Source organism: Nestor notabilis, unplaced genomic scaffold, assembly GCF_000696875.1.
Source record: "Nestor notabilis isolate BGI_N333 unplaced genomic scaffold, ASM69687v1 scaffold30937, whole genome shotgun sequence".
Classification (NCBI taxonomy): Eukaryota; Metazoa; Chordata; class Aves; order Psittaciformes; family Psittacidae; genus Nestor; species Nestor notabilis.
Genome location: NW_009937405.1, coordinates 4,151 through 13,857, shown reverse-complemented (window position 1 = coordinate 13,857; position 9,707 = coordinate 4,151). Strand labels below are relative to the sequence as shown.

General features: G+C 37.6%; 1 protein-coding gene across 2 annotated transcripts in view; it reads right to left on the bottom strand.

Moving 5' to 3' along the window:
- Positions 1 to 9,490, bottom strand: part of ATP6V1C1 (ATPase, H+ transporting, lysosomal 42kDa, V1 subunit C1) — a 15,795-nt gene extending 6,305 nt beyond the window's left edge. The window contains exons 1-6 of one of the 2 annotated variants that reach the window (XM_010018824.1): positions 9,313 to 9,490; positions 6,781 to 6,848; positions 5,546 to 5,631; positions 4,822 to 4,916; positions 1,742 to 1,833; positions 554 to 652 (exon numbers count right to left, since the gene is read on the bottom strand). In XM_010018824.1, coding sequence (XP_010017126.1) covers positions 554 to 652; positions 1,742 to 1,833; positions 4,822 to 4,916; positions 5,546 to 5,631; positions 6,781 to 6,848; positions 9,313 to 9,444 — 572 coding nt within the window. In that variant the 5' untranslated portion in view covers positions 9,445 to 9,490. Of the gene's footprint in view, positions 1 to 553; positions 653 to 1,741; positions 1,834 to 4,817; positions 4,917 to 5,545; positions 5,632 to 6,780; positions 6,849 to 9,312 lie in introns of both variants that reach the window. The other variant, XM_010018825.1, reaches the window with a different exon arrangement.
- Between the last annotated feature and the right edge of the window lie 217 nt (positions 9,491 to 9,707).

Sequence of the window (9,707 nt, the reverse complement as noted above, 5' to 3'; positions counted from 1 at the left end):
GAGACGTACTCACCGCTCCCCCCCCCCCCCCCCCAAACCTTTGACATGACATGAGCAGTGTTCCACTGGTACAGATGTAGATAAGTTAAAAAGCAGAGCTCTGGCAATCCGAAAAAATTGTAGGGCGAAGTAGTAAAGAGTTCACTTTGCTCATTAAGTGGTGAAAGCCCATAATCCGAACCAGGATAATTCAATCATTAAGCCTTCTAATGTAAAATGAGTCATGTTTTCACTCAGTATTTTCATAAGGTTACCTTCTGCAACATGACTAGTCACAGATAATATTAGGTAAGAGACATAAGTCTAATCTCCACTTTCTTAAAGAAATTCAACAGCACTCAGCATTCCTTATGATGAGTTCTCGTACAGAGCGGAATGCAGGTACGCAGGCTCATCTGCCTCTACTACGCATCCAGACATTTGTATTCATTCATCCAGGAAAACCCCAAACAAATTCAGACGTCCTTTCTTACAGTACTATAGGGTTGTGGGATATATTATTTGACTTAAATATCTTATTTTTTTGTGCTTTTCAGACAAACAACAAACTTACTTCGGTACAATCACTAATAATGTGACCAAATATTCTGAATCGAGTACAAAGTCCTCTTTCTTTACAATATCAGCAAGACTTCTGGTTAGCAAGCTTCCCCTGCAGAGAAACAAAAACAGAGCAAACACATGTTTAAGAATTTGTCTGAACAAGTTTCCAGTGCTTGATGGTATAACATTTTCAAAAACATATTTTACCTAAGCATTTGCTATTAGCAGAGCAAACAAAATGTCTTTATACATATTTTATATCTTACCATTTGAAGTCACTGAAAGTTTTTACCAGTAGTTCCACTGCTGTGCATAACATCCATATTCCAAACACATCACACATTTTAGAAGCCAAGTTATGTTTTAAAAATGTGATTTTAAAACACTAGAACCATTAAAACCATTATTTGTGAAGTGTAGTATATGAAGCCTTAGAGTTACAACTAGCCCAGTACAGACCTATATACAGAACCTGAATAAAAATGTAAAGCAGTATATTGCCTCATATTCACAAAAGACTAAACATACACAGATTTAATGGAGCTTTACTGACAAATTACCATGCCTTAATGCAGAATTTATGACCCTCTCATAAAATGGCTGTCATTAGTATGACCCATGGTTCTGAACCAGGCAGCTGGCTTGCACCATTAACTGTAATGGTAGGGTTGGGTCAAATTAATCAACCGTATTTACCCAAAAGTACTGCTGTACCTCAACTGTATTCCAGATAATCATCACATGTACATGACAAGAGTGCATGCAGTCCTTGTTTAATTTATTATCTTCATGTACACAACAGCTGTCACTCTGCTGGTTAATTCTGAGGAAAGAAATCCAGTGATATTGATATGCTTAAAGCATAAAATGGAGTGAAGGGACAGACTTCCTTGTTTAGATAGACACCCAAGTAGAAGTGCTACACATCAGTTTAACAGCAAGCTTCTCTCAAAAGCTCCAGCAATTTACACTATTTGTATACGGTTTTGTGTATTTCAGAATTGCTTATCAATTGCAAGTGAGCTATTATCAGCGAGTCAACTGGTAATAAATGTACTTTTATGACAGCTGCTATTTAAGATTGATAAACATCTCCAAAATACATTAAGCTTAGGGCCTGTACTTCTTCACACATTATAAAGTTTTCATGGTTAGATAACTTTCCTCTGCTACATTAGCAAAAAACCCAATGACTTACGCATTCTTTCTTTCCAAATTCTGAAGGTTCCCTTTCAGATTATTGTATGCTGAGGCTCTTGCTTTTAGATCATTGTCAATCTGGTTTACTCCCTAAAAGATAAAAAGAACAGTGTCTGAAGAACTAGAATATTTTAAAAATTATTTCTTAATTTCAAACCTTAGATCTGCCAACAAGAACTTAATAGAAAAAGATATATACACAAGTTAAATTGCTTATTTCTCTAGTGCTTTGAGAAAATTCACTCAAAATTCAGAAAACTCTATGGTAGAATTCCTTTATAGGAAAATCAGCCATTAATAAAAGTTACACATCCTCTTCAGCATCAGCTGAACAAGTTACCACACCCAGCTGATCATTACTCTGTCACCTTCAGGCTACCAGCCTTCATTTCAGCTGTCAGGAGAGATCAACTGAAATTTACCTTTCTACTGTGATACCAGTACACCTGAGAACACTGGGTACCATTTCCTCCAGCTGTTACTTCACTTCTCACTATATTTTTCCCTCATTAGAGTTTCAGGGACAAGAATAATGGTACAGTTTTATGAGTACTAAATCCAAAATTAAGTAACTGTCGTGGTTCAAGTCCAGCCGGCAACTTGGAACCACGCAGCCACTCGCTCACTCCCCCCCTTTTCCTTCCTCCCCCCGCTCCTGGAGGGATGGGGAGGAGAATCAGAGGAATGTAACTCCCACGGGCTGAGATAACAGCACTCCAGTAACTAAGGTGTAATACAAACCACTACTGCTACCAATAATAATGATAAGAGGAATACCAAGGGGAGAGGACACAACCGCTCACCACCTGCCGACCGATACCCAGCCCGACCCGAGCAGCGATCTGGGCCTTCCGGGTAACTCACCCCAGTTTACACGCTGGGCATGACGTGCTGTGGTATGGAATACCCCTTTGGCCAGTTTGAGTCAGGTGTCCTGTCTCTGCTTCCTCCCGGCTTCCCCTCCTCTCTGGCAGAGCATGAGACTGAGAAAGTCCTTGGTCGGAGTAAACATCACTGAGCAACAACTAAAAACATGGGTGTTATCAGCGTTGTTCCCAGACTGAAAGTCAAAACCACAGCACTGCACCAGCTACTAAGAAGGAGAAAAAATGACTGCTGTAGCTGAACCCAGGACAGTAACTCTAAGCATTATCTACAACTTGAGAGGAAACCGTTGCACTGTATTTGCCTATTGCAGTTGCACCTTTTAAGGTGAGCAGCCTTCAGCACTGAAAGACAGAACATCAACTGAATGCGTCATCTGCCCGATTCCAAATGGCTGTTATTATTTACATTTCTAAACACTATTACTGTTAATTTTTGTCTTTTTTCCCCCAGAACTATTTCCCACGGTATGTTTGCAAATGTAAACACAATAAATTGTACCACCATCTCCCTTCACAAAGTTATCTTTTATGCTGCTGCTTTACATTGGCAGTGGCTTACAACTATAAAGAAGAATCTGTTTTATAGAAGCTTTCAATTAGTGAAAATGTATGTATTTTGGAATGTCTGAAGTTACACAGCACCAGTGCCAGGGTAGACAGATAAACAGTATTTCAGGCTTGAATCTAACTTATTTCAAACATATCTGTCTAATCGACTAGAGGCAGCATTCTACATTTAACGTCACTGGCAGCCTACAATCATCTTTAAAACTTTCCTATCAAAGCTCCAGCTATTTTACTGATTAGACTCAGATTCTCAAGTTCAGCTTGCCATTGCTGTTCAAGTAAGCTATTCTTCTCAAATCCACCCTCCACAATTAATTAGCATGACTGCCAAAAATCATTCATTCCCAGCTAGGTAACTTGGCAGCAAGTGGAATAACAAATTAAGCAATTAGTAGGTTTTCAGCTTCCAATCATGCTCCTATACAAAGAGTACTTTAAATTCAATATTCTATAATAGTTGGATAACTGAAAGAACATGGTACAGTATTGGTTTGGCATTGTGATGCTGCCTGTTCCCTCCTTCAGTGCTTTGTCACTATGGTATGAAGCACAAGCACATAAAGATTCCCAGGGACAAGTATCTGAATGTAGTCAAGGGACTCTACCTTTATTTGGACTTTGACCACTGACAGAACATTTTGTTTTGCATACAACACTTCAGCTTGGGGATCCAGATAGTGATTTTGTTTCCACAAAATAAATCTAAGTAAAGTCACTTCATCATATAGTGACCTTGTTTCCAGTAACACAAAAGCTCACTTGTCTGTAGCAGGAAGAAGTCATTAAAAACCTGAACATACTGACAGTGTCATTTGGCAACACATTAACAGCTTGCATCTCTAAAAGATACAGCAAAGCTTTAGACAAATTACTCTGAAAATAAGACAGTTTACTTTTAACAGATGAGTATTTATTTTAATTCTTTGACTGATGTAAGCTTTAGCAAAGCATGTGGAGCATTTCAAGTGTCACAAAGCACACATCTTCATGAAACATTTTTGTATTACAAAAAAAAAGCACTAGAGCTTTTTTAAAAATCTTGTACCATTAGAAGACAGTATTAGCAGAAAAATTAATCAGAAACTATTAAGCTATTAACTAGTGCATTTGGATTCTTCGACCTTCCCCTCTGCTTTTTCCAAGGATCAAAACTTATAACAGTCTAACTATGCAATGTTTAATGGGGGAAAAAAAAAAAGCAAAACCCATTGATATTAAACACTACCTTTATGAATCAGTTCCATTCATCAGTTCCTAATTGTCGATACTTTAACTGCTCTCAGTTGTAAAGTCACTAACCTTTTAAAAGATAACCACATAGACAAAAGCCTGTTACTGCTGCACTGACTGCAGTTTATTGTAAACAAGAACCAGCTTTGCTTCCTATTAAGATGTCAGAGAATGCAGAACTGCAAACCTCATTTTCTCAGCAGAGCTCTTGAAAATGTATCTGTGTAAAACTGCCAAATGATGCAACAATAATAACTTCCCTTCAGTAGTAGAACTGGTGGATAACTCAGACAAGTCATTGCAAAATGAGGCAGACTTATGATACTGCTAAAGAAACATCAATCTAACATAGTGGGCCTATTTCTGCATGTTGTTTATAAAACAAATAACTTACCTTTGCAATAATTTCTGAAATATTCTTCAAGGATTGCTTGATTGGGTATTTGGCCATATCCCACTGGAACCTTGTTATATAGGTGACCAAGTCAACTAAAATTTTAAAGAATAACTTTGTTAAGATAGACAATGAAAAGACTGATGTATTATATTCCATGTAGGACTGCTGTAACAGAAGAGTACTGTAACAGACTGTTTGTGGACCTTCATATGTATGGACTCTGTCGCTTAAGAAATTTGAACATAAACAATCAAGTTGTAAGTTATCTGTGACCTGTGCCTTCAGACCTTGTTTTTTCCACCTCTGTAGGCCCTAAATGATATTTACTACTAAGCCAATGACAGCTTGAGAAGTATAGACATGACCAACTGTCTTTTGCTTTGTGTGAAAAATGGATGAGAGAAGAGGGTGGCCAGGGTTACAACAGGAAAAAAAAAAAGTGGTAAAGATTATTTATGTTCCACCAGAGACCAGTGATGACAAAATACAGCCCTAAAAGATCAACAGGCTTCTGTAAGTAAATATTTAACATGTAGCTTTAATATCTTGCCGTTCTGGATCCTATAATTTGTTTCAGGCAAGTGACTCATGGAAAAACATACTTCCATGTCTAAACTAGGCTTTCAGAATGTCATACAAAGAAACAACATTCAATATGTTTCAGGATCATTGCCTTGCTCCCTCAACTTTTAGGATGCACGTATCACGGTTAACAGTTTACCTCCATTAGCCAGAAGATTCTCCTGAACTTTATCTTTACTGTCCTCTAGAACATCAGCCATATACTGGGCCACTTTCTTTACAACACTGAAAAATGAAAGATAAAGATATGACAAAAAGAATGAAAAAACCTGCCATTTTGAGAAATACCATTTATGAAACTGAACTGAAATTCCCATGGATTGGATACAAAAAGATAAGAGTTGACTGCTTTACATATGAGCTTCCCAAGAGCACAAACTGGGCTCAGTACCTGAAGGCAAGCAACTTCTCAAATATATGCCAGAACTTTATTTAAATTCTTCTCTAGTGTTGCTACTTATCAGTTCTCAACAAGGTAGCCTCCCTTGCCTCCAGGTAACAGAGGTCAACTTCAGCTGTTATCTCCCTGTATTCCAGTCCTTTTTTGAAGCCTGTGCTACTTTCAAAATCCTAACCCCTTTCTAAAAAAGGGTCAGCAAGATAGAAATCATCAATAATCCAAATTAAACACAAGGCAACCATGACAAAGAAACACCAAAGACAACTGAAGAGCTATGGGGAAACCTCAGCCCTAAGCCCAGCCCTCATGAGATTTGACACTCAAGACCTGCCTTCTTTACAAGAAAAGTTGTGTGTAATATTGCTCACATATGCCATACCAAATAGTTTTTTTATTTAAAACCAACTACTTAACACTTCTCTCCTTGAAGCAGAAGATGGCTTCACAATTCTGATTATGTGAAATTTTGTTACATTTGTTCAAAAAGACTTTCAAAGGACCATAGTTTTTTTCAAATTGAACAGGTTTTGCATTTTAGTATTAATGCTGCTTAATCATCTCTGTGGATTAGGAAACAATGTGGTTACCTTCTCAGGTCTGTAAATAGTACTCTAACTTGCTAAAAGAACAGTTTTTACTCATTTCATCATCACTTCCTGCAGCTGTCAGGCTCAGTTTTTACCAGTTATCCAGGACCCAGCAGCACACAGCACTACTATGGGAAGAACCATCCTCCATCCATACATAATGTTCCACTATTCCACAAGAAGTTCAGATATATTTTCCCCCCACCCCCAAGTACAGATACTAGGAAAACCAGAAGCTCAGCTTTCTGAAGTCTTAGTTTATTGACTGCCTGCAGAGGACCACTATGAAACAAAAAAAGCTAGAAATAATCTGGGTATTATTAGGACTCACGAAACCACCACATTATTATTGTAATATTTTACATGCCAGTATAAATAAACAGTTACCTTTCCACAAATGCATCCAATTTAGCCAGCTCATCTGATAAACCAACCAAAACATCCAGTGTGCCAACCTAGAAGGAAAGATCAAAATGCATTAGCAATTGTATATAAACATAGAAAGATAAATGACAGTAAAAGCTAAGTCTCCTGAACAGGCAGCTTTGCAGAACTACATGAAATATTGTACTTTACGATTTCAGGCTTGTTGCTTTAACAAAGTCACGCTGTGTTTCATTTGCTCAAAATACCCCTAAAGCACCACTGATCAGATCTAACTCAGTCTAGTTTGGTACAGTCTCAGTCCTGCATTCCAGCAATCCAAAACACGGTAAAACAACTTTTACACTATGAATTGGCTGTATTTCCCACAAGTCTTTGTGGAAAATCAATCAAGCATTTGATTTACTACTTTAGATCAAATCTGAAATTTCTGTGATCAGTTATCTCAGTGCTGGAGGAAATCAGGACACTGAAAATTTTGAACATACAAGAATACTGCAGCACTCAGACTGTTGGCATATCGAGTAATGGAATATCTAGCTTGTCTAGAAGCTTTCACTCTTTCTTCACTTCTCCTCCAGAAAACATTTTATTCCCTAATTTCATGTAACAATCGAGAGCAATCCATGTACCAGTCTGTGCCAGGGATGATACTTAGCATTTTAGACACTGTATAGTTCAAACATGGAAATTACAGCACAGTAAGATATTCTGTTTAGCTCTTTCATAAGCAAGTCTCAGATGGGCCTAGAGATAACAGAAAGAATAAAAACAATACATCTATGCTTAAGTTAAACACCCAAAGGGTGATTATTTTTAAATGGGTCATATAAGTGTTTCTTTGGTTCTCTCTTCAAGCATTTCTGTATTTGTTCATTCTGTTCAATGAAAGTAGGAGGTACGTCCAAAACGACAATTCTTTAATATTTTAGCTACTAGTTTATATTTCATGCTGAAATACTATTAGGCATAAAATAATCTTCAGTCTTGTCAAGATGTTGTTAACATTATTTTTAGTCTAGCATCCTTGTTCTATATATTTGACAACTCAACTTTACATTACTCCTGCTCTCTTTAGCCTTAGACAGAAAGGAGCACAATTACTTAAGAAATATCACAACCAAATCACTTTCCATGCCCCACCTTCTGAGATACATGCAGAAAAAGGAAGCTACTGTTTTGGCTAGTCATTTAGAAGCCACAGGACAAGGAAGTCTTTAAGCAATCAGGCTGCGGTTCAGTGAGGACTAAATCACTGTTTCAGTGAGTTTTAACTAAGGAGTTTAATTCCTTAAACAGTTTTACCAGGTCCACAGAAGCCAGACTATTTTTCATTGTAGATAAAGTATACTCAGCTTCTGCCCCTTTTAGGAAGTAGAGTAGAAACAAAACCAATCACTTATAACCCTAACAGGCCACATCAGTTTTCAGTGGTAACTCTTCTAAATGCTGTAAGCACCTTAGAGTTGGAAAGCCATCCTGACACATGTCCAAGGATCTCCTGGGAGGAGACAGACATTTATTTAGACTCCTTTCTTACCTCTACTAGTGTATCTCTTGAAATAACTCAGGACAATCTAAACATGACTACAAGTTATGGCAGTAGGAAGATCCTCTTCAAAGATAGACTGAACACCTTTGTGCCCTGAGCTCATTCCTTAGCAGAGACAGGAACAAGGCATCGCATCACCTGAACTTGACCCATTCCGCAGACAGAGACTGGCAGCTTTTTTTTTATTTTCCTCTTTATTTTGAAAGGTTTTGATGAGCTTTCACTTTTTCTCAGTTAAACTGAGCTCACATCTCTTCTTGTTCAAGAAACATTTGGGTGTTGGGATAGACCTTAAATGAGTACACTGGCTCATAACTTTTCCATACTCTGAAAATTGAACTGTATTAAACCAAGAGAAACTGCTTTCAGATTTTGTTTCTCTTCACTTCTCGCACTAATAGTTCAAACAGTTTTTTTCCTATTTTCTATAACACACACCAACAGGTCACACTGGAATGCTCAGCTGGAGACAACCACTGTTCAAGAATGTTTCTTCTGGATGGAGAAAAGGCAGCAGCTGTTTCATCAACCCCTATATTTTCAATCAAGCCTTTTCACTGCATCTCAGCCAAAAAAGGAGACAATTCAGAAGAAAGAATGAAACAAAACAAAAAAACAGCTAAGGAAATGGTATTGTATGAACACTGAGATCACAAGTCTCCGTTTTAATTCTCATTTTCTTCTCCAGCTAACTGCTAGCAGCACGAGGTCAAGACTACTATCCTTGGAAAAATTGCTGTCTTTCTGAAAGAACACAGCTTGCTGAATGCTTAAAACTTACAGAGTAAAGACTTTTTGATTTAGAATTTCAGGGAAAAAGATAGCTGACAATTATTTTTTAGATCCACACATAATCATCAAAAGAAGTCTACTGTTCTCTTTAAAACATCTGCAAGTATTCCCCACCTACAGTTTTAGTCTAAAGAAACAAAGATGATGCAATAGAAACATACTTCTTAGGACATGACATGGGGCTTATATACCTTCAAGTCCGGAATATTGAACTTTGAATTAGTAGAAAGATTGTTATTTTTTGTAGTTGCTGCATGTAGTTTCTCCCATGTCTGTTGACAGGTTTTTTCCCCAGGAGCAGAAATCAGCCAAAACTCAGTCATTTTTGTGTCTTTATCTTGATGCTTTCCGCTTCCGAAGATAGAGGCAAGATGCTAGCTAGTAGAAGGGAAGTGAGGGGGGAAGAAATAATATCTGCCATTAGTTCAGGATTCAAAGCTTTGCCTGAAGAAAAACATTCATTCCATTTATTAAAAGCGCAGTTCAGTCACTATAAGAGATTTCACCAAAAGAGCCACATGGTTGTAAATGCATTTTTTCCTACCCTCCAATCACATTTGCACAGTTGGAAAAATCACTACTCATC